The sequence below is a fragment of the Cebus imitator genome, unplaced genomic scaffold (genome assembly GCF_001604975.1).
Source record: "Cebus imitator isolate Cc_AM_T3 unplaced genomic scaffold, Cebus_imitator-1.0 Scaffold68, whole genome shotgun sequence".
In the NCBI taxonomy this organism is placed as follows: Eukaryota; Metazoa; Chordata; class Mammalia; order Primates; family Cebidae; genus Cebus; species Cebus imitator.
Window position 1 is genome coordinate 10430239 of NW_016107383.1, and position 24859 is coordinate 10455097.

Here is a 24859-nt window from a genome sequence, read left to right on the forward strand (position 1 = left end):
GTTATTAATCAGAATAATTAATAATTATTCTGATTTTTTTCCCCATTTATTTATTTTATTGCATTTTAGGTTTTGGGGTACATGTGAAGAACATGCAAAATTGTTGCATAGGAACACATGTGGCAGTGTGATTTGCTGCCTTCCTCCCCATCACCTACATCTGGCATTTCTCCCCTTGCTATCTCTCCCCAGCTTCCCACCCCCACCGTCCCTCCCCTATTTCTGATTAATAATTAGAAATAATTATTTTGATTGGAGGTTTTGAAATTTTATTAGTTGTCTTAAAGAATCAATTTTGGGTTTTACTGGGTTTTCTCTTTTTTTTCTCTCTTTTTATTTCACTTTAACTCCAATTTCATTCCTTCCTTCCTTCTGCTTACTTCGAGTTGAATTTGGTCATCTCTTTCATTCTAGAGTTAGAAGCTGAGGTCATTGATTTGAGGCCTGTAGTCCTGGCTAACATAGGTAGTTTAGTGCTATAAATTTACTCTCAATTACTGATTTAGTCACATTCCACAAATTTTGACATGTGATTTAATTTTCATTTCATTCAAAATATTTTCTAATTTTCCTTTGGGTTTCTACCTTGACTTCTATGTTATTTCAAAGTTTGTAATTTTGGTCAGGTGTGGTGGTTCACGCCTGTAATCCCTGCACTTTAGGAGGCTGAGGCGGGTGGATCACTTGAGGTCAGGAGTTTGAGACCAGCCTGGCCAACTGGTGAAACCCGTCTTTACTTTAAAAAATACAAAACTTAGCCATGCTAACTTGATGCACCCGTAACCTTACCTAGTCAGGAGGCTGAGGCAGAAGAATCGCTTGAACCCAGGAGGCAGAGGTTGCAGTGAGTCAAGATTGTGCCACTGCACCCCAGCCTGGGCAACAGAGTGAGACTCTGTGTCAACAACAACAATAACAAAAAAAAAGAAATGGGAGTTCTTTTTAAAAGAACTGTGCTTCAAAATGTGCTACATTTTGCAGTCTGGAGTCATGGAAGATTGGTCTTGTATTCTTAGCCTCACCTTTTTGGAAACTATTTAGAATTGTTATTTTATTTATTTTTTTAGTTCAGGGTTACATGTGCAGGATGTGCAGGTTTGCTACATAAGTAAATGTGTGCCATGATGGTTTGCTGCAGATTATCCCATCACCTAGGTACTAAGCCCAGGATGCATTGGCTTTCCTAATGCTCTCCCTCTCCCCACTCCACCTGCCCATAGACCCCAGTGTGTGTTGTTCCCCTCCCTGTGTCCATGTGTTCTCATTGGAAACCTAAAAACTCTTTTAAGGCAGTAAGCTGACATATTTGTTGGGGTTACATCATCTGTTGCCCATATCCAAGGGTTATTATCCCTTGTAGCCTGATATCCAGGGTCTCAATAACTGTTGTTTCATATATTTATAGTTTTTGGTTATTTCAAGCATGAGGGCAAATTGGTTTCTATTCCTCCACAGTGACCAGAAGTGGGATTTCCTTTTTCATGTTTTTAAACATTGTAAGCATAGTTGTTTTCTGATCTGTGTCTAATAATTCCATTAACTGAAATTTTGTGCCTATTTTGCCTGTTATTCTACCTGTTCTTGCCCCTCGTGTCTTGTTTGTTTATGGGCCTGCTTATTTTGGTCATCATACTTTAACAGTTATCTGTAGCAACGACTTTAGGATGGGATGAAGTCACTTTCCTCCAGAGAAGATTTCCATTTACCTCTGCCAAGTTATTGGAGTTATTCTCAGTTGAGGACAATCTTAAATTTTAAGGCTTGGGATTCCCTGGATTATTAGACAAATAGAACAAAAGATGAAATTCTGTGTGAGAGCTCAACCAAACCCTATTCATCTATTCTCTGTGGTGTAGCCTTTTTGAGGGCCACCTTATGGAAGAAAGTCTCTCGTGTTAGACTTCCGATTTTGTATATATCATGGCTTTTAGTTTATATTTGTCTTTCCCTAAGAGGCTATCAGAACAAAAGCTCCAATTTTCTGATTTGGCAAATATTCACATGGCAAAAGTGGTTTCCAGTTTTCATGTACCTCCCTAGGTCTTCATTTTCCATTTATTTTGGCCAGGTAACATCTCACTCCCTTCTCAGCACTTCAGTTGTTTAAAGAAGGCACTGTTTACATACGATTTGGGTTTTTAAAAGTTGTTTCCAGAGGCAGGGTTGGTATGAATAACCTCACCTATCTTTATACAAATCTGGAAGTGTGTCATGGTTTTTTGTAGGGTGAGCTCAGGCATTGGCAGAAAGGGAAATGTTAATGAAGCTGTCCAGCTGGATTATACGCTCTCTGAATAGACTTATCCTTGCAAGCACCTTCCTTGGTAATGGACCTTGTTCTTCCATTCACTGAAATTGTTCTTGCGATGTGTTCATTAGGAACACTTGCTTTTATTATTGGAATTTAGACATCATCTATTAGCAAAAGAGTTACTGTATGGACACATCTGGTTCATCATGTAATACAGGTGACAATTTATACTTTAATAAGCTCTCCAAAGGGCCTGCAGTCTGGCTTTTGGAGGATGATGTTTAATTCCACGTTGGAGGCTCTACCAAATGGGACTGCCTCCATTTCCCATTTTTTAAGCTGTGGCTCCACTAGGACGGTGAAAAAGTCAACACAATCAACATATGGAGACATTCCTGAATTTGGGGGTAGACAGGTAGGAATGAGGGAACTTGGGAGCTGTGTACATTCTTCATCAAACAGAACCTTTTCTTGAGTAGGTAGGGCACAGGACCTGCTAGATGACAGTTCAACTAGTGTCCCAAGAGCAGCCCCTGAAGCTCTGTTCTCCAACTCAAATATTTATATCAGCAGGGAAGGATTTCAACCTGTAGGTGGAGAGAGAAGTTTCTATTTTTCTCATGTGTTCTCAGAAAACACTTGGACTCTAGTAATATAATGTCAGGCCTCTCTCTACCCAGTAAAAGCAACATAAAAGCTCTGTTAAAAAAAATTAAAAAAATAAAAAATAAATAAAAAAACTAGTGCCAGAGACAGACACAGTGGTTCACAGCTGTAATCTGAATGCTTTGGGAGGTCAAGGCAGGAGGATCGCTTGAGCCTGGGAATTCAAGACCAGCCTGGGCAGCATAGCAAGATGCTGTCTCAAGAAAAAATGTTTAAAAATTAACTGGGCATGGTGGCACAACCCTGGAGTCCTAGCTACTCAGGAGGCTGAGTCGAGAGGATCGCTTGAGCCCAGGAGTTCAAGGCTACAGTGAGTTGTGATTGTACTACTGCCTCTAGAGTGGTACAATCAATCTAGAGTGAGACCGTGCCTCTAAAAAATTAAAATAAAAACACACCAAAAAACCGAGATCAAAGAGAAGTTAGGCACACACAATCGGGAGAGGACAATCTCTTTAATAAACAATGCTGGGAAAACTGAATATCCATATATAGAGAATGAAACTAGACCCTTATCTCATACCACATGCAAAAATCGACTGAAAATAAATGAGGGATTAAAGACTTAAAGATAAGACCTGGAAATGTAAAACTACTAGAGGAAAACATAAAGGAAAAGCTCCATGACATTAGTTTGGACAATGATTTTTTTTCATATGACCTCAAAAGTGCAGGCAACAAAAGCAAAAATAAACAAGTGAGATCACATCAAACTAAAAAGCTTCTGAACAGCAAAGGAAAAAATAAACAGTGAAGAGATACTTATGAAATGAGAGAAAATATTTTCAAACCATAAATCTCATAAAAGATTAATATCAAAAATATATAAGGAGCTGAACTCAATAGCAAGGGAACAAATAACTTTTAAAAATGAGTAAAGGATGTGAATATAAAATTTATTTATCAGATTGATGAAGAGTTCAAAGTTTGATTAGTTTGGCAAAGGTATTTACCATTTTGAAATAGGTAAATTTATACAATTTTGGAAGACTCTTCTGTGTAAAACCATTAGACACCATCAACTGTCATTTACAGCTGACTTTTTTGTTTGTTTGTTTGTTTTTTTGAGATGGAGTCTCACTGTGTCGCCCAGGCTGGAGACAGTGGCACGATATCTGTTCACTGCAACCTCCACCTCCTGGGTCAAGGGATTCTCCTGCCTCAGCCTGCTGAGTAGCTGGGATTATAAACACGCCCCACCACGCCCAGCTAATTTTTGTATTTTTAGTAGAGACAGGGTTTCAACATGTTGGTCAGACTGCTCTGGAACTCCTGACCTTGTGATTTACCTGCCTTGGCCTCCCAAAGTGCTGGGATTACAGGCATGAGCCACCATGCCCAGCCCTTTTTTTTTTTTTTTTTTTTTTTTTTTTTGGAGACAGTCTTGCTTTGTTGCCCAGGCTGGAGTGCAGTGGCATGATCTCATCTCTCTGCAACCTCCACCTCCCAGGTTCAAGAGATTCTCCTGCCTTAGCCTCCCAAGTAGTTGGGACTACAGGTGCATGCCACCCCGCCAGGCTCATACAACTTTTGATTCACAATTTCAATTCTAGGGAATTGGCCTACAGATATAGTAGTGCAAAAGAATTATGGGCAAGCATTACTGGAAATAGCAAAGCAACAAACCTAATCTGAATATGTATTGATACAAATCTGTCCATTGTATTATGTCTAGCCATGCAGTAAAGTTCTTTGCTTTTCTTTTTTTTTTTGAGAGTGTTTCGCTCTTGTTACCCAGGCTGGAGTGCAGTGGCGTCGTACGGCTTACCTCAACTTATACGTCCTGGGTTCAAGTGATTCTCCTGACTCAGCCTCCTGAGTAGCTGGGATTACAGGCATGTGCCACTACACCCAGCTTATTTGTGATTTTAGTAGAGACGAAGTTTCTCCATGTTGGTCTGGCTGGTTTCGAACTCCCAATTTCACATGATCCACCCAAAGTGCTGAGATTACAGGCGAGAGTCACCACACCTGGCCTCAGTAAAGTTCTTGAAAGGAATGAGATAGCTAGCTATTTTTGGTGCCGTAAAAGACCTCAGAAAACCTATGAAGTGAAAACACAAAGCCAACATAATTATAACTGTCATAGGAATAAACTGAGATTTTCAACAGTGGCAGTATTGACATTTTGGACACGATAATTCTTTCTTTGGAGGTGGGGGCTCTCCTGTGCACTGTAAGATTTTTTAGCAGCATCTCTATCCCTTACAAACCCTTAGATGTCAGTAACACCTTGTACCCCCACAACCCAGTGTGACAGCCAAAACTGTTTCTAGATATTGCCAAATCCTGGTTGAGAACCACTGGGATAGGCAAATAGATTAGTACTTAGACTTATTTATAATTAAATACATAGCCCAGAAACAGACTACTAATGTATGTATAGAAATAATGTGTTTCAGAGATACAATTGAAGTACATTGGGGTAAATGTGGATTGTTGAATTAATGATTATTTTGTTACACTTATGGAAAAAAATTATATGTCTGCCTCATGTCAGTATATAAACAGTCACTTCTCGCCTGGCCAATATAGTGAGACCCTGTCTCTACCAAAAAAAAAAAAAAAATATCCAGACTTGGCAGCAGGTGCCTGTAGTCCTACCTACTCAGGAGGCTGGGGTGGGAAGATTGCTTGAGCCCAGGAGTTCAAGGCTACAGTGAGCTATGATTGCATAACAGCACTCCAGCCTGGGTGACAGAGCAAGACCCTGTCTCTTAAAAAAACACTCGTCATTTTTAAGTGTATTCTTAGCCATGTAAATATGAAATGCACAACTTTAACTGTTTAGAAGAAAATGTGAAATTATTTTTCCAATCTTAGATTAAGGAGGAAATTCCTTAAAAATATATAAAACCAAATATATAATGAAGATTGATAAACTGAATGATATTGAAGTTAAAAGCCTATATTAATCAAAAGATCGTGCCATTGCACTCCAGCCTGGGCAACAGAGCAAGACTCCATCACTTAAAAAAAAAAAAAAAAGTGAAACCTCTGGTAAGGAGGAGCTACTGTACTTAAATTTAACAATTTATTATAAAGGCTGTTACAAAGGACACAAATGAATTGACCAGATGGAAGGAGATGTATAAGGCGAAGCAAAGAAGGAGAGAAGGGGAGAAGAAGGGGCATGGAGCTTCAGTGTTCAGCTATCTGAGAGCTCACAAAACTAAGTCCTTTTGGCTTTTTATAGAAGCTTCATTAAACAGGCATGATTGATTAGATCACTGGGCATTGGTTTATGGACTCAATCTTCAGCTTCTTTCCCCTTCCCAGAGGTGGGGGCTGGGGGTGGGAATGAAAGTTATAACCCTTAATCACTGGGTTGGTTCCCCTGGCTGCCTAGACCCATCCTGAAGCTATCTAGGGGCCTCCAGGCACCAGTCATCTGATTATTGTCAAAACAGTCACTCCAGAGATTCCAAGGATTTTTAGAAGCCTTGTCAGAAAATGGGACAAAGACCAAATATTAATGTATTTTTTATGATATCACAGATGGGAAAGACAGACAAGAAAAACTTGCTTTAACTCTTCATTTAATACCTCTCTGAAGGGTTTGGCTTTTTAAAATCCATGTTCATATATTTTTCATAAAAGCATACTTGTTATAATTGTAGTTTAAAAGCAAAAATTTAATTTTGTGTTCTATACTTATCATACTTTTTTTTTTTTTTACCTAAAATGAGAATCCAATAGAAATTTTTTCTTTATGATTTGTCAAGTATGCCAACAGATTGACAACATTTCAAGACACTACTTTGTTGTAAATTTCATTGCTTAAGGCTCCCTTGGGAGTAAGGTAGTAAATACATTTATTTCTATGCTTTTCCATATTCTGTCAGGTATTAAAATGTTTTTCCACATTTTTGTTTTAAAGGTATTTAGGGCACTTGGAGAATTGTAAATACTATGTTTTGTACCGTGATTTTTAGTCACAAGTTTCCAAAAGCGGGTAAGGGTATGAATGGACTTTACACATAAAAGAGACACTTTCTTATGTAACATGCATGGTAAGTTTTTTTATTTTTTCCTTTGTTTTTATTTGTTTGTTTTTGGTAATCCAAATTGAAAAGGCCTGAACTCTTTCATGAGTTGAGTTCATGTATAGTTTCAAAGTTCCTGAATTGATTTGGATACCTGCCTCTTTTTGACTACCTTGAAAACTCTATTGAAACTCTCTTAATCACTGGAGAACTGGACCAAGATCTCTGAGTTGTGATTTCAGTAAATTCTGTTCTCTGGTGTCCCAAGGTTTTAATTCTTTATAAAGCAGCATTTAGACATAGCCTTGATTACTTGTCCAAGTCACTTCCAAATCCTAATGAGAAACTGTCTCTGGACTTTTTTTTTTTTCTGAGACAGAGTCTTACTCTGTTGCCTGCTAGAGTGCAGTGACATGATCTCAGCTGACTGCAGCCTCTGCCCCTGGAAGTGATTCTCCTGCCTCAGCCTCCTGAGTAGCTGGGATTACAGGCACCTGCCACTGCACCCAGCTAATTTTTTAGTAGACATGGGGTTTTGACATCTTGGACAGGCTGGTCTTGAACTCCTGACCTCGTGATCCACCCACCTCAGCCTCACAAACTGCTGGGATTACAGGCGTGAGCCACCATGCCCGGCCTGTCTCTGGACTTTTATATTTTCTTAGACCTACAGTATAAATACCAAGAAAGAGTTTCATGTCTAATGTAAAAATGCAATGAAATTTTGATATTATTCTGTAAAGGCTATGAGAAAGATGATTACTTTGGAGACTTGTTACTTGGGATGTTGGCTTTTAAAATGAGAGCAGATTCTTCCCAAATTCCATAGGTAGGAATATGAATATAAAAGAAAAATCTATGAACTCCTTATGCCTACAAACTTTGGGTAGGAATTATTTTGTTCTTTGACTGACAACTTAGAAGATTTGTTTTAAAGTTTTGTCTCAGGAAAAATAAGGTTGTTTTCCATGCAGAGAACATAAAGTTACATATGGCATCTGGAAGGCTGAATTAATTCCATTTCCTTGTTACCTTCCATGGAAGAAGTGTCTAATAAAAAATAAAATCTATTTTCTGTTAAAAGAGCCTGTTGAGCTCACAACTCTTTGGGAGATTATTAATGGCCCATTTGCTTGGGGAATCTGGTGGTTTGTATTCAGAGGTTTATGTATCTTCTACTTCATTGTGTCCTTTTGTTTTCCTTTTCACAAATGACTTTACACTTTGGCACAGGATACATTTTAAATCCCTGGGCAGAATCATCACTTAAAGGAACTAGCCTGGCCGGGTGCAGTAGTTCATGTCTGTAATCCCAGCACTTGGGAGACTCATGAGGATCACGAGATCAGGAGTTCGAGATTAGCCTGGCCAGCATGGTGGCATGCCCAGGAGGCAGAGGTCGCAATGAGCCGAGATAGTGACAGGGTGAGACTCCGTGTCAAAAAAAAGAGGAACTAGCCCTTGCTTTTATGTGCAATGGATTGGGAAATGCATCCACTGTAATAATATGCAGTGTCTTGATTACCTGCTGAAATAGGGTGGATAGATGGACTTTTTATTGCTTAATATTTATTTATTTATTTTGAGACAGGGTCTTACTGTCACCCATGCTGACGTGCAGTTGGTGCCATCACAGCTCACTACAGCCTCCTTCCAGGTCAAGCGATTCTCCAGCCACAGCCTCCTGAGTAGCTGGGAGTACAGGCGTGTGCCACCATGCCCGGCAAATTTTTATATTTTTAGAAGAGACAGGGTTTCATCGTGTTGACATGGTCTTGAACTCCTGGCCTCAAGAGGCACATGCCTCGGCCTCCCAAAGTGTTGGGATTACAGGCATGAGCCACCACACCCGGCCATAGATGGATTTTTAATTTGGAGTTTGTCACTTTTTCTGTACTCCAGGATATGGTTTCTCATTGTCTTTTTCATAGATTTTATTTTTCAAGCAGGTTATATTTTGTAGTTGCCTTTAAAAATAACCGGATGTGACAGACATTTCCCCATGAATACTAATTGTACTTAGTTGTACAGACTATTGTAGGATCCACAGATGGACAGGTAGGATCCTTGCTTTCTGTTGTAGATACATGTATAATAGGGTACATGATACTTAGATAACTACAGACTGCAATATTAGATGACATATGAGTGTTAGGTGTTTCACTAAGTTCTGTGGGTATGCTGAAAGAATTTCTGTCAAAGAAAGTGGGTTTCTAGGATAGGTAGGATTTGAACAGTCAGGGATTGGGAAGTTGGTGGGGTCATCATTCCAAGCAAAGAGAATCTAAACACCACTATACCTATGGGGAACATAAGTCTGAAGCATTGATGTATGTGTGTTAGGAGGAGTATTACTATAACGCGAATTGGATACTCGAATGCCAGGAGCAGGAATGTAGATTTTAGTTGATAGTAATTTCAGAGCTGCTGAAGTATTTTGAGCAGAGGAATGAAGAAAGGCAATTTGGTGATGGCTTGTAGATGGATTTAGACAAGATGAGGTTTTTGTTTTTTGTTTTTGAGACATTAATTGGTTGGTGTCACAGAAAAGGGAGATGTTAGAATTTGGCAACTAATTGGCAAAGTTTGAGTGTGTGGGGTTGGGTTTGGAGTATCTCTAAGAGATTAATAATGGTACCTTCAACTGAAATATCAAATCATAAGGAAAAGCCGAATCTAGTTTAAGGCAAGTTGTGCTTTAGAACTTTGGAGATTTGCAGTTGTAATGTAGGAGTGAAACTAGGTGAGTATTTAGATGTCATTCCCATTGTTGAAACGTTGGACAATAACGTGTTTATGTAATCCTACTTAAAATATGCATTTCTGTCAGAGTACAAAGAAAGATGGTGGCTATGGAGTGGGGGAATTACCATTTTTTAAAAAACATGTCTTGGTTTTCTGAGTGTTACTTTTGTTATGTGAGGAACAATAGAGAGTTGACTATTTTAAGAAACAGATTCAGCACTGTACAGGAAAAAGGGAACTTGGAGGATGTTTCTAAGTCTGAAAGAAACTAGGTAGGAGGGAAAAAACCCTGAATTTTTTGACCCTTTGAAGAATGCTCAGAGTAAAAGAGCAGGCAAAGTAAGAGCTGTTATGACTTAGCTAGAAGAAAAGGAAGAATTAGATGGAAGTATAAAACCTGAACTTGATTTCCTGAAGAATGCTTTAAACCAAAAATCTAAAACTTGGCTGGGCATGGTGGCTCACGCCTGTAATCCCAGCACTTTGGGAGGCTGAGGTGGGTGGATCACTTGAGCTCAGGAGTTAGAAACCAGTCTGGCCAACATGGTAAAACCTTGTCTCTACTAAAAATACAAAAATTAGCTGGGTGTGGTGGCAGATACCTGTAATCCCAGTTACTTGGGAGGCTGAGGCAGGAGAATTGCTTGAGCCTGGGAGGCAGAGGTTGCGGTGAGCTGAGATTGTGCCAGTGCATTCCAGCCTGGGTGACAGAGCAAGACTCCGTCTCAATCAATCAAAAACTTAATAGGAACAAATGGTTTTCATTTGGGTTATTTTTAGCTCTTTATTTTTAAAATTATCTTAATGATTATCAAATGATGAAGGACATATTCTTTTACAAATTCATCTTAAAGATGATTTAGTAATTTGGTGCCTTGGGCATACACAGTGTTACTTGAACTAATCTGGAAATTAGGAAGGAAGGACATTTTAGAAAGAAAGGAAGGAAGTAAAGAATTCACCATCTTAGCCAACATGGTGAAATCCCATCTCTACTAAAAATACAAAAATTAGCCAGGTGTGGTGGCAGGCACTTGTCATCCCAGCTACTTGGGAGGCTGAGACAGGAGAATCGCTTGAACCCGGGAGGTGGAGGTTGCAGTGAGCCAAGATTGCACCACTGCACTCCAGCGTGGCAATAGAGTGAGACACCATCTCAAAAAAAAAAAAAGAATTTAGTATGTTTGGTCTGTCCTCTTGAACTCTGACTTTACAAAACCTTCATTGCCCCTTAAACCTAAATTGTCTTGAGGCTTAATGTACTGAACATACTCATGTTTCCCAATTAAAGAAAGAATATCATAACTATTAGTGGGAAAACATTCTTATAGATACTTCATTCAAATGATTTTTTCTTTCTTTCTTTTAGGTATATTTGTATCCAGTATTGTTCTGATCTTGTCCCAGCGATCACTTTTCAAGTTTTACATGTACAGCTCAGCCTTTCTGTTAGCTGCAACTTCAGTGTTGGTGAATTACTATGCCTCTTTGCACATTGACTTCTATGGTGGCTACAACACATCAGCTTTTGGAATTGAGCTGCTTCCTCGAAAAGGTCCCTCACTATGGATGGCAGTTATCGTTCTACAGCTAACATTTGGAATTGGATACATTACACTACTCCAGATTCATTCCATCTATTCACAATTAATCATTTTGGATCTCTTGGTTCCTGTAATAGGTTTAATCACAGAGCTACCATTACATGTCAGAGAGACTTTAGTGTTTACCTCTTCCTTGATTCTCACATTAAATACAGTGCTTGTCCTGGCAGTGAAACTGAAGTGGTTTTATTATTCCACACGATATGTTTATCTTTTAGTGAGGCACATGTATCGAATTTATGGATTACAGTTATTGATGGAAGACACATGGAAGAGGATTCGTTTCCCAGACATACTGCGAGTCTTTTGGCTAACAAGAGTTACAGCTCAGGCTACAGTGTTAATGTACATCTTAAGGATGGCAAATGAAACTGATTCCTTCTTTATTTCTTGGGATGATTTTTGGGACCTCATTTGCAATCTTATAATTAGTGGATGTGATTCTACACTAACTGTGCTGGGCATGAGTGCTGTAATTTCCTCAGTAGCCCATTATTTGGGGCTTGGAATATTGGCCTTTATTGGATCAACTGAGGAAGATGACAGGCGGCTTGGCTTTGTTGCACCAGTTTTATTTTTTATTTTGGCTCTTCAGACTGGGTTAAGTGGGCTAAGACCAGAAGAGAGACTTATTCGCTTAAGTAGAAACATGTGCCTTCTATTAACTGCAGTCCTGCATTTCATCCACGGAATGACAGACCCTGTATTAATGTCTCTCAGTGCCTCTCATGTGTCATCTTTTCGTAGACATTTTCCTGTGCTGTTTGTCTCTGCTTGCCTGTTTATTCTTCCTGTCTTACTCAGTTATGTTCTTTGGCATCACTATGCACTAAATACATGGTTGTTTGCAGTTACAGCATTTTGTGTGGAACTGTGCTTAAAAGTAATTGTTTCTCTCACTGTTTATACCTTATTCATGATTGACGGCTACTATAATGTCCTCTGGGAAAAGCTTGACGATTATGTCTACTACGTTCGTTCAACAGGAAGTATTATTGAATTTATATTTGGAGTTGTAATGTTTGGAAATGGAGCTTACACTATGATGTTTGAGTCAGGAAGTAAAATTCGGGCTTTTATGATGTGCCTACATGCATATTTTAACATCTACTTACAAGCCAAAAATGGCTGGAAGACATTCATGAATCGTAGGACTGCTGTGAAGAAAATTAATTCACTTCCTGAAATAAAAGGTAGCCGCTTACAAGAAATAGATGATGTATGTGCAATCTGCTATCATGAGTTTACAACATCTGCTCGTATTACACCATGTAATCATTATTTCCATGCACTTTGCCTTCGGAAATGGCTGTACATTCAAGATACTTGTCCAATGTGCCATCAAAAAGTATACAACGAAGATGATATCAAAGATAACGCAAATGTATCTAACAACAATGGATTTATTGCACCCAATGAAAATCCAGAGGAACCTATAAGAGAAGCTGCTGCTGAATCTGACAGGGAATTGAACGAAGATGACAGTACAGATTGTGATGATGATGTTCAAAGAGAAAGAAACGGAGTCATTCAGCACACAGGCACAGCAGCTGAAGAACTTAATGATGATACTGACTGATTAAAATAGCATTTATTAATCATTGAGGCATTTGTTTAAAATTCAGTTCATCCAAAATGGAGTAATATCCTTCACCTTCAGTGTGTAACCAAGCACAAAAACAGTATCAATGTTGAATCTGTGAATGGTTTTCCGTTTACTGTGATGTGCTACTGTAAATATACCTCTTTAATTACTTCTGGTCTCTTTGGTGACCTGTTTAAATTTGTGTACATTATTGTACATAGAATAAAATGTTTTCACATTTTTATGACAAAATTTGAACAAATAGCTTTTTAATAGATGTAATGCATGTGGTGCGTCAACTGTGCCAAAGATTCTTAATGAGATTATATAGTGTATCTAACTTTGGACCTCAGTTTTTCTTTAGAATGGGTGGGAGAATGAAAAATACAAATCAGGAAACCGCATTAAAGTCAAGGAAGTAAATAAAATAATTTGACCAGAGGATAAACGACATGAGAGAGTATTTCAAAACTAAAGAAAAAATGAGCTTGCCAGAAGCAACTGAAGAACTTTTCTGAAAGTTGAGTAGCAGTGTAATTGAGCTGAGTCTGAAAGTCATGATTCAGAGACTGAGGGCTGAGAAATAAACTATCAATCAGCTAAACTTTGATGTAAATCAGAATGTGCTATTTTTTTAAATGTAAAATTGGTTTGTTAGCCATTCTGTGTCTACAGTATTGTCATAAAATTATCTTTTCATTGTTTTGAAGATATTACAAAAGTTTTTATTGTTTTAAACAATAAGGTATTATTGTTTATTGTTTTAAACAATAAATAAGGTATTCAATGATATAAAAACATCCTGATTTGATTTTATGAGAAAAAGAAGGGGAATGGTGGGGAATGGTGTTTACTGATACACAGTATTTCTTTAGACAACTTCCAGGTAATTTCTTTATTGAAACTATCAGTAAGTTTTACTATGAAATTTTGCATACATGATGGAAAGTGGAAGACATATGCCGATTATATTCCAGGAAAAAATACTTTAATAGTATTGTTATATAGTGTATTCGCTAATTCCAGTGGATCCTCATCTCTCACTGCTGACATTATCTCCAATATTTGACTAAAACAAAACAAAAACAAAAATGGTTAAATCTCCAAGTACACATTGTTTTAAAGCCATATAATATTTTTCCATATAAAGGAAAATATTAGAGCACCTTTAATATAATATTAACAGTTGTAAGTTTTTCAGCAACACCAAGAAAAACTTACTGCCAGTAACTAGAAACAGACTTATGGGACTGTCTTGCATATAACTCGAGCTAAGAACCAGGTTCAAGTAAATTATTAAAGCAGCCATCCGTATGATGTGCACCACAGTTATGGCATTAACCCAGTGGAAATGAAGAGTCGTTTTCAGTTGTGGCTCACAGCACATTCATTAGGGGATCATGATAAGCATTTTAAAAATTGACAAGTATACTGTACTTAGTAAGTACTGTTCCATTTTTCTTTTGGTTTTATTATGTGTCCTAAGTCAATGTAATTTGTACTAGAGGACAGCAGGTACAGTTGGAAAGCCACTGCTAGAGAACTAGTCCTTGAGAGACAGCAAATGAAGGTTATCAGGTTGGTGCAAAAATAATATTTACTTGGAAAAATGTGTGGTTACTGAGGGCGAGGGTGAGAGAAAGGAGAGAGAGAGAGAGAGAGACAGAAGTAAGCCCAGGTATCCATCTTTCAGTTTTTTTTTTTTTTTTTTGAGACGGAGTCTCACTGTGTCACCTGGGCTGGAGTGCAGTGGTGCGATCTCAGCTCACTGCAACCTCCGCAGCCCTGGTCCAGGTGATTCTCCTGCCTCAGCCTCCCGAGCAACTAGAATTAATAGGCGCCCACTGTCACACCCAGCTATTTTTGTATTTTTAGTGGAGGCAAGGTTTCACCATGTTGGCCAGGCTGGTCTTCAACTCCTGACCTCATGATCTACCCGCCTCCACCTCCCAGAGTGCTAGGATTACAGGTGTGAGCCACTGCACTCAGCCACATCTTTCAGTTTCTGTTCTTAAAATAATGATTATCCATAGTGTCTCCTAGCAGTATTATATATAAGTGGAATATTTTAAATACACGAATTAGGAAATTCCAACGCCAAAATTGAACATTTGAATATTTTTTGCCTAAGCTTTTTGTTCCCTTAGTGGGTATCTTAAATGTTAACATGTAAAGGAATTAAGGATGGGGATCTTAAGATTAATGGGAATTTTAAAAATTGTTTTTTTAAAAAATAAAATTGTTGGCTCTGTACGGATTAAAAATTGTTTTGTAATAGTGACACAAAAACCTTGCTTGATGTTTATACTAAGCAAACATTACACTAAATTTTTATCTGACAAGTCAAAATACCCTAAAAGCAAACCTATTAACATTTAAATTAAGACAGTGAAAATCCAATTTTCTTAGGAAACTACCGAATGTCCCTCTGTATGTACTTCTCAGAACTGGAACTGTTGATCAGTGCTGTTGATGACACAATTTTTAAGGTCACAGCCGCTTTGCTAAGATTATATTGCATAGCAAATTCATTTTATTGAAATTACTTATAAGAAATCTATTGGGGCCAGGCGGGGTGGCTCACACCTGTAATCACCACACTTTGGGAGGCTGAGGTGTGCGGATTGCCTGAGCTCAGGAGTTTGAGACCAGCCTGGGCAACACGGTGAAACCCTGTTGCTACTAAAACAAAAAATTGGCCAGGCGTGGTGGCATACACCTATAGTCCTAGCTACTCGGGAGGCTGAGGCAGGAGAACTGGTTGGAGGTTGCAGTGAGCTGAGATTGTGCCAGTGCACTCCACTGCACTCTGGCCTGGGCAACAGAGCAAGACTCTTGTCTCCAAAAAAAAGAAAAAAAAAATCTATTGGAACGTAGGACATCCTATTTTACTGTTTGATAAGTGACAATGCAGTTTATGGCAATCTTTGAATAACACTTCTGCAGCCATGCTATTTCCATGTATCTTCAGTGGTCAAAGCTGCAGTTATTCCAAAGCGAATATAAAGTTGTTTAATGTCCCTGAGAATTTAGTGGCTTTTGTTTAATGTAGCACTTTTACAGTAGGCACAGGTTTTTGTGGGATTTTTCTGTTTGAGACGAAGTCTCACTGTGGCCCAGGCTGGAGTGCAGTGGCACAATCTCGGCTCACTGCAATCTCCGCCTCTCAGGTTCAAACGATTCTTTTGCCTCAGCCTCCAAAGTAGCTGGGATTACAGGCGCCCACCACCATGCCTGGCTAATTTTTTTTTGTATTTTTCGTAGAGATGGGGGTTTTGCCATGTTGGCTAGGCTGCTTTTGAACTCCTGACCTCAAGTGATCCGCCCACCTAGGCCTCCCATAGGCTGACAGACTTGTCACTGCACCCCGGCCAGGCAAAGGTTTTTAGTCTTGCAAGATCTATATGATTCCTGCCACCATCTCCTTTCCAGCCCTTCTCCATACTGATACCTGTTATAGCTTTTAAAAAAAATAATTGCCACTCTCTTGCTTAAAATCCTTTGGGTAATGATAAAATCTAAGCAAAATTTTGGCATATAAAAGCGCTCACAATCTGGGCTCACTCTACCTTCCCAGACTTCTTCCACTTACCCCGTGCATCCTACTTTCTGCCACACTTGTTCCTCTGGATCAGTCAAGCCCTTCTGCAGTCTGCCTTTGCTCAAGGTGTTTGTCTTTCTCTGGCTTAACTCCCAGTCATGCTTAGTAAACAACTGAAATGTCACCTCGGTAAAGCTCTCTCCTATTTCCCTCAAAGCAGCTGATGTGCCCTATGGTCCTGGTCATATATTCCAACTTGTATAGCAGCACTACCATCTTGGACTCTGTCTGCTTATTTGCTCCAGGAGGGCAGGGACCCTTCCTGACTCAATGCCTTATCTAAAGTGCCAGGTGGCACAGTGTGCCTATTCATCTGTCTTGATTCTTCTGTGTAGCCTTAGTAACTTGTACCTTTCCTGACATATGGCAGGGGCTCCAAAACATCTGTTGCAAACAGTTTATATCGAAAAGATCCCTCTAAAAATAATTAGAATATAAAATTGCTAACAGAATGGAGGTTGATAAAAGTGACTTTGTAAGTAGGAATTAACTTGCCAACATAATTAGCAGTAGATTAGAGGACTGTGTATTTTGAAATGTGGTTTAAAATTTTTCAGCTTGCAGATGCTAATTTTCCTAAGCTCTGCCTATTTAGCTAACTGAAGAACAGGTATTCATGAAGCTTTCAGTTTTTTGTTGTTTTTGTTTTTTTGAGACGGAGTTTTGCTCTTGTCACCCTGGCTGGAGTGCAATGGTACAGTCTTGGCTCACTGCAACCTCTGCCTACCAGGTCCAAGTGATTTCTCCTGCTTCAGCCTCCAGGCAGCTGGGATTACAGGTGGTCTGCCACCACATCCGGCTAATTTTTGTATTTTTAGTAGAGACAAGGTTTCACCATGTTGGCCAGGCTGGTCTCGAGCTCCTGACCTCAGGTCATCCACCCCCTCCCAAAGTGCTGGGATTACAGACGTGAGCCACCGTGCCCGGCCAGCCTTCACAGTTCTTAAACAGTCTACATTTAAAAACACCTTGAAATTTTGTCTTGCAAATGTATAGCTAAAGTCAACAGTGATAATTTTACATAAGATTAAGTAGTATAGAAAACTGACGGGTATACTGTTGGCAACTACTTCCTGTAAGCTGGCTGCTGGCAGAATACCAGTTTCTTTTCTCTAATGTCCTCTTAGATCCCCAAATAATTTGCTGGGCGCTGTGGCTCACGCCTGTAATCCCAACACTTTGGGAGGCCGAGGTGGGTGGATCACTTGAGGTCAAGAGTTCAAGACTGCCCTGTCCAGCATGGTGAAAACCCATCTCTATTAAAAACACAAAAATTAGCCGGGCGTAGTGGCACACGCCTGTAATCTCAGCTACTTGGGAGGCTGAGGCAGGAGAATTGATTGGACCCGGGAGGCAGAGGTTGCAGTGAGCCGAGATCTTGCCACTGTACTCCAGCCTGGGCAACAGAGTGAGACTGTCTCAAAAAATACATAATTATTTACTGTCTCATGACTGAATTTGCAAGTACTTACATTTCTTCATTTTAAAAAATTTTATTTCTTTAGAGACAGGGATCTCCCTATCTTGCCTGAGCTGATCTCGATACTCCTGGGCTCAAGCAGTCTCCCCAAGTAGCTGGTATACAGGTGTAGGCCACCATGCCTGGCTGCTTCAGTTTTAAAGTCTTTGCCAGCTCAAGCATGTTAATAAAGAAAAATAACCTTTCAAACATATTGTAATAGAATAATTCTTTACTGTTCTGAGCTGCTGGATTTTAGATCTGGCTTATCTTCTAATACTCTTTTCCTATTAAAAACTACTTAAAAGATCGTGCATATGGGATGAATAGTCTTAAAAGCAACAATCTATTTTTTTCTCTTTTTTACTCCTCATGAAGACACAGAACCAATTAGTTTTTATGAATGTGTTATAAATATGACCAATTGTCTGAACTGGTAAATCATATAAGACTGATATAATCTAGATTAAACTATCTGTGCAAACAAAAGAAATTGGATTATGCGCCCATGAAAATGATATAACAACCTTTTCCTGTTAGTTACCTTAACAGCTCTTTGATAGATGGGCAATAACCCCTCTTCTCATCTATGCTATACATCACAATTTAAGAGATTCTGATTTGCTGCTTTTTTAGGAAATAAAATGCACTAAAGTCCTACCCCTTTGATTGGAAAAAGGAAATCCTATCACTTGTCCTTTTGTTCTGAGGCTTAAATAAATGTGTTATTTATAGAGTCTGTCAAATAATTTAAATGCAAAAGATTCTGCTAAGGCTTTCTTGTTACCAAAGAGTAGCAGGAAGTTGCAGTAAGAATAGAACTTAAACCAGGTAAGGTGATTATATTGATAGCTTTAAGATCTTTTCTCTCTCCCACAAAATGACCAAAATCTCATTTATTTTTCACTGCTGCAATAAAATCATGTTGGGTTGAGAAGATAGGAGAAGAGGAGCTGAGATACATCAATTCAGATGAAAATTCCTCCAAATCACTGCATTAATACGGTGGTCTTGAACCTGAACTTCCCTTGGATTTTGCAGAATTTTAATTCTGTCTCTTGAGTTCATTTTGTAAGTGGCATCAGGTGGTTTACTAATGATTTTGAAGACCATGAAAGCAAAATACTTACATTATATGGCAGGGTTCATTTCTGTCTTTTAAGCAGTGCCCACTTTCCCACTTCTTTTTGGTAGGAAATGCAGTTTTTATGTATTTTGATCCAGCATGTGTACTTTTGACTCCGCACCACGGTGCATCTAGTTAAGCAAAGAAACTGTTTCTTAAGGGGTTTACGTTAAAAAAAAATTTTAATGACCATTATCAAACTAATACATAACTTCTAAATGATAAACCATGATTCAGCTCCTAAGACAGCACAATCATTGCAACAGAAAACAGTTCTAACAAAAAGCACAAAATAAAATCTTGAATTGCATCTTAAATACCTTCTAAGACTCACTTTTATTCCTTTTATCTGCTAATGCTGGTGTGAAGCATGCTTTAAAAAAAAAGACCTAAACCTTAAATACAATTGTATAATAACATGAAAACATTTATACATTTTTCAGTTTTTAAAAAATTTTTTTGCTATGCACGTAATGAGGTTTGCATAAGTTACATTTCTCTCTTGCCTCTACTGATTGTGAAACTGGTTTTGAATATTTTTTAATAAAAAACTATAACAGTTCACACATTTTACAAGTATTGTACTTTTAATCAAATCATTTTATTTTCCTAATTGCCCAAAGAAATGAATGTGATTTCTCCAGAATGGCTCAGTCTTGACTCTCCTAAAGTCCATGGTATAAGGAAAGCCTTGATAGGGTTTAAATAAAAGTTTTAGCTTTTCACCTTGTTTTATTTATTTATTATTACTATATTTTTGAGACGGAGTCTCACTCCGTCTCCAAGCCTGAAGTGTAGTGGCACAATCTCAGCTCACTGCAACCTCTGCCTCCCAGGTTCAAACGATTCTCGTGCCTCAGCCTCCTGAGTAGCTGGGACTATGGCATGGGCCACCACGCCCAGCCAATGTTTTGCATTTTTCTTTTTTTTTTTTTTTTTTGAGACGGAGTTTTGCTCTTGTTGCCCAGGCTGGAGTGTAATGGTACAATCGCAGATCACCATAACCTGCACCCCCCAGGTTCAAGCAATTCTCCTGCCTCAGCCTCCCAAGTAGCTGGGATTACAGGCATGTGCCACCATACCAGCTAATTTTGAATGTTTAGTAGAGACAGGATTTACTCCATGTTGGTCAGGCTGGTCCCAAACTCCCGACCTCAGGTTATCTGCCCACCTTGGCTTCCCAAAGTGCTGGGATTACAGGCATGAGCCACTGCGCCTGGCCCAGTTTTTTGCATTTTTAGTAGAGATGGGGTTTTACCATGTTGGCCAGGCTGGTCTTGAACTCCTGAGTGCAGGTGATCTGCCCACCTCAGCCTCCCTAAGTGCTGGGATTACAGGCGTGAGCCACCGCATCTGGCTTTACCTTGTTTTATTTTAACAGGCAACAGATCCTAAAATTCTTACACTAAACCAATTTAATTTTTTGCACTGTAAAAAGTACTACAGAATTAAGCCATTATAAAGACACTGTAAACAAAATTCTGAACAGATTTTGAAACTTGAAAGTGCAATGTGCTTAGTCAAGACCACTTGTTTAACTAAATATTCTTAACTATAACCTCCTGAGTTATATTCTGACATCTCATTTTTTAAGTGCTTAGATACAGTAAACTTCTAAAACTGAAAAAAGTCATTTGCATATGTTTTTCCATTAATTAATAACCCCCAAAGATCTTCTGGAAAGCATAACTGTTGAAGTTGAGCATGCTGTTTCAAAATACTTATTCACTAAGGTTTGAAGTCTAATTTCTTTCTCTAACTTTTTTTTTTTTTGGCATGGTTTAATATGAAACTTAAAGTTCTGAAAACAAACTTACCTGTCTCGATCATTAATTTTTCACTAGGAATTGACTTCAAAACTTCCAAATTAGCTTCAGTTTTCAGTGAGCTTTAAAAAAGTGTATACATATATTTATTTAAAAAGGCAGCAATTAATACCTTTTTTTATATCACAACTTGTCTAAAATATTACAAAACCAACCCAAAACCCCGTAACATTTTGTTTTCAGTATACTTTAGAAAGTATTTGCACACTCCCATACTTCAACAATCCAGATTAAAATCTACTTTAACCCGATCTGCCTTCTGGAAATGCAACTTTCCATGCTTATCAGTTGATTTCCAATAGTGTTCTGTATCAGTTTAAGTAAAATTTAACTTTTTAAAAGAATTCATTTGCTTCTGGGTAATTTGCGTAACTTAGAGGTGCTCATAAGGCTGTTAACGTTCATTTCCTGAATTTTCCATTTTTAGCCCAAGACAGATTCTTCACTCTAGCCGAATTATGTGTCTGCACCCTTGCCATGGTTTCTTTGTAGGATGAATTCTATTCCTTGAATCTGGCTTTGGCCTCAAGTCCTGCTATGGCTGCTTGTGGCAGCCTCTATCAGCCAAAACCCTGCTGACTCAAAGATCCACGAATGTGAACATAAATGCTTCCTATAATGTGGCAGTCAGGTTTGGGATGGTGTACCATGTAATGTGATAACAACGAATACTGTGTTTAAATTACTTTAAAAACAAAATTTTTGTAATCACAAATTTTAAAATAATTTTTAAGAGTTTTACGTTTACTAAAAAAACCTAAATAAAAAGTATAGCGATTCCCCAACCATATGCTCCCACTCTCCTAATTCCACACCATAGTGGTAGGTACATTTGTCATTGATGAACCTACCGTGACACAAAAATGTCACCCAAAACCCAGAGTTTACATTAGGGTTCACTTGGTGTTATGTGTTCTGTGGGTTTGGACAAATATGCAATGACGTGTATCTACCATTGTGTTATCATACTGAGTAGTTTCACGGTCTTAAAAATCTGTGGTCTGCCTATTCATCCCTCCTTCCCCTCCACCCCCTTATCTTTCTACAGTCCCCACAGTTTTGCCTTTTCCAGAATGTCACATAGTCTGAATCATATAGTTCGTTGTCTTTTCAGGCTTTTTTCACTTGGAAACACACAAATTCCATGTTTTTCAGGGTTTGACAGCTCATTTCTTTTTAACATTGAATAATATTCCACTGGATATATCACAGTTTATTCCTTCATTCACTTACTGAGGAACATCTTGGTTGCTTCCTTATGTAGCAGTGTTAATTTCCGCATTTGTTATTATAAGGAATTTAAAATATACATTGAATTGGGTAATCTCATATAGTTATCACCCAGCTCTATCAATCAACAACACATGGCCAATCTTGTTCCATCCACGTACAGTTTTAATATTTCAGCATTTAATTCAGGATGTTTCAGCATGTGTCTGTGAGCATAAGGATTTTCTTCAAAAATGCAACCACAATACTACTACATGTCTAAGAAAAACCCAAATCTTCCAGCATTCAAATTTGCAGTTGTCTCACTGCCATACATTCTTTTTAAGTTTGATTAAATTAGGACACAAATGAGAGGCCCACACATTGCAATTGGTCATTGTCTTCTACAGTCTCAACGTTGTTATTACAATCTCCTACATCTTTTTACCCTTCAAATTTCTTTGTTGAAGAAACCAGGCTGTTCACCCTGTGGAGTTTTCATTTTGCTGACTTCATCTGCGTTGCAGTTTAACAGGTTCCTCTGCCCTCTGTATTTCTTTTAGGAGTTCTAGAGTACCATCTACAGGCTGGATTGGATTTGGGTTGGGTGTTTTTTTTTTTTTTTTTTTTTTTTTTTTTTTTTTTTTTTTTTTTTTTTTTTTTTTTTTTTTTTTTGGTAAGACTATTTCATAGGTGGTGGTATGATCTTTCATCCACAGACATATATCTGGTTGTATTGTTGTGATATAAGGTGACCATGGATGCCCAATGCCTAATTCACCAGGAGCTACAAAATCTTGAAATAATTCTATCAGTCCTTCACTTATTAGAGTACTTCCATATAAAGAAAATTCTGTATGTCTACTACTTGATTGTTCAAATATATGTAGTTTGTATAGAAAAAAAAAATGTATCTTTCTGTCAAATGTGTTGATTCCCTAGCTTCTTCCAATGGTGCTGTTATTTTAACATCACCATTTAATCTTTAAGGAGCTCTTATTCTTTTATGTTCTTTTAGCATTCTGTTCATATTTCATGTATTAACATCTCAAATCTTACTATGTTGGGTCGCTTTCCACTGGGGTTAGTTTTTCTGTTTATCTTGGCCTTTTTCTTTCATACTTCTGGGTCACCTCATTTGTCTGGTGATCCTTGGATATCCATTTATATTTAAGGAGGTTGCTATTGTTGCATTTCCTTTGCTTTTGTGAAAGCAGGCCTGTATTACTGCCAGTTCTGTTCTCTGAGTGAGGATTCTTAGAGGGACCTTCTGGTGGTAGAGGGTATGTTATGAAACTTCATTTAAAGGTACAGGGAGCTAATCGTTAGGGTCATGGTTCTCTAAGTGCTTTCCTACGGGGTTGATGTAAGCACTCCAAGCCTCCCTCACCATACAGTTTGTTCAATTTTCTTAAGAAAAAAATCCCCCCAAGCCCCTGTGTAAATGTTTACGGCTTTTGTCCTCTATGCACAGGAGTGGATATGTGAGGGAGATCTTTTCTCTATATAGGTCCTCAATTAATCATCCTTTGTAGTCCTATTTTATACTAATTCTAAGCCCAAAGCCTTGCTATGGGATTTTGTTTGCTAGACTTGCTCCCATCCCTTCTGAGGCCCCTCAGTGGTGTAATCTAAGCTTTCTCTTCCAGTTTCCCCTGTCTTCAGAAATCTACAGATCATTTCTTTTTCTTTTTCTTTTTTTTTTTTTTAAGAGATGGGGGTCTCATTATGTTGCCCAGACTGGTCACGCCTGTAGATCTAGCTATTGAGGATGCTGTGTCAGGAGTATCACTTGACCTCCTGGGCTCACCCAGCTACAAAACATTTATTAGCAAAACTCTGGCCTTTTTTCTTTGCCATTATAGGTTATTTCCTTTTTCAATATCTATAATTTTATTTTCATAGGATTTTAGGAGGTGTGGGTGGGATGTCATTAGTTTGACATTAAGCAGCAATCAGTGCTCTCTAGAAAAGATTTTTGCCTAATACTTGGTCAATATGGATATTTTCTAAAATATATTGGTGTGCCTTCTATGGATACTAAAAACTTTTCACCAAATTATCAGATTATTTGTATTTTTGATCTCACTAAATCATGTCTGATTAACTTAATATTTTTCTGTCTATTCCATACCTGTAAAAATTTGCCCAAATATATAAATATAAAAGAAATATTTTAAATAGAAGCCAGTATTTCTATTTAATAAGGTTTCCCATTTAATGATGAGCAACTACATATTCTTAAGTCAAGTTTGAAATATATTTTCCCATTTTCTTGGGGGAAAAATTCTAATTTAACTTTTAGAAACCAAAGACTTTATGTGATATGCTACTATAAGTAGACTAAGTCATCATACCTCAGAGACTCAGATTAAGATGACAATGAATTAGATTTCAAAATAAGAATATAAGCATCCACTTTAATAAATGACTAATCTATTAATTCTGAAGCTAATATTAATGTAGGATAAAAGAATCTTTTGTGATTAGCTTAAAGCAACATCATAATAAACTCAAGATCATTTAGAAATATCTAAGGGGCCAGGTAAGGTGGCTCATGCCTGTAATCCAAGCACTTTGGGAGGCAGAGGCAGGCGGATTGCTTGAGCTTAGGAGTCTGAGACCAGCCTGGGCAACATGGTGAAACCCTGTCTCTACAAAAAGTACAAACATGAGCCAAGTGTGGTGATGGGAGCTTGTGGTCTCAGCTATTATACTTGGGAGGACTGCTTGAGCCCAGGAGGTTGAGACTGCAGTGAGTCGTTCAGCCTGGGAGACAGAGTGAGACCCTATCTCAAAAA

General features: G+C 38.2%; 2 protein-coding genes across 3 annotated transcripts in view; one reads left to right on the plus strand and one right to left on the minus strand.

Moving 5' to 3' along the window:
* RNF139 (ring finger protein 139) overlaps nt 1-13204 on the plus strand; it is a 16907-nt gene extending 3703 nt beyond the window's left edge. Inside the window, exon 2 of the mRNA XM_017530754.2 lies at nt 11018-13204. Within this exon, the coding sequence (XP_017386243.1) occupies nt 11018-12831 (1814 nt within the window). The 3' untranslated portion in view covers nt 12832-13204. The remainder of the gene's footprint in view (nt 1-11017) is intronic.
* A 513-nt stretch (nt 13205-13717) lies between these two features.
* Nucleotides 13718-24859, minus strand: part of TATDN1 (TatD DNase domain containing 1) — a 51942-nt gene continuing 40800 nt past the window's right edge. The window contains exons 7-9 of one of the 2 annotated variants that reach the window (XM_017530759.2): nt 20841-20911; nt 19028-19154; nt 13718-13906 (exon numbers count right to left, since the gene is read on the minus strand). In XM_017530759.2, the coding sequence (XP_017386248.1) occupies nt 13804-13906; nt 19028-19154; nt 20841-20911 (301 nt within the window). In that variant the 3' untranslated portion in view covers nt 13718-13803. The remainder of the gene's footprint in view (nt 13907-19027; nt 19155-20840; nt 20912-24859) is intronic. The other variant, XM_017530756.2, reaches the window with a different exon arrangement.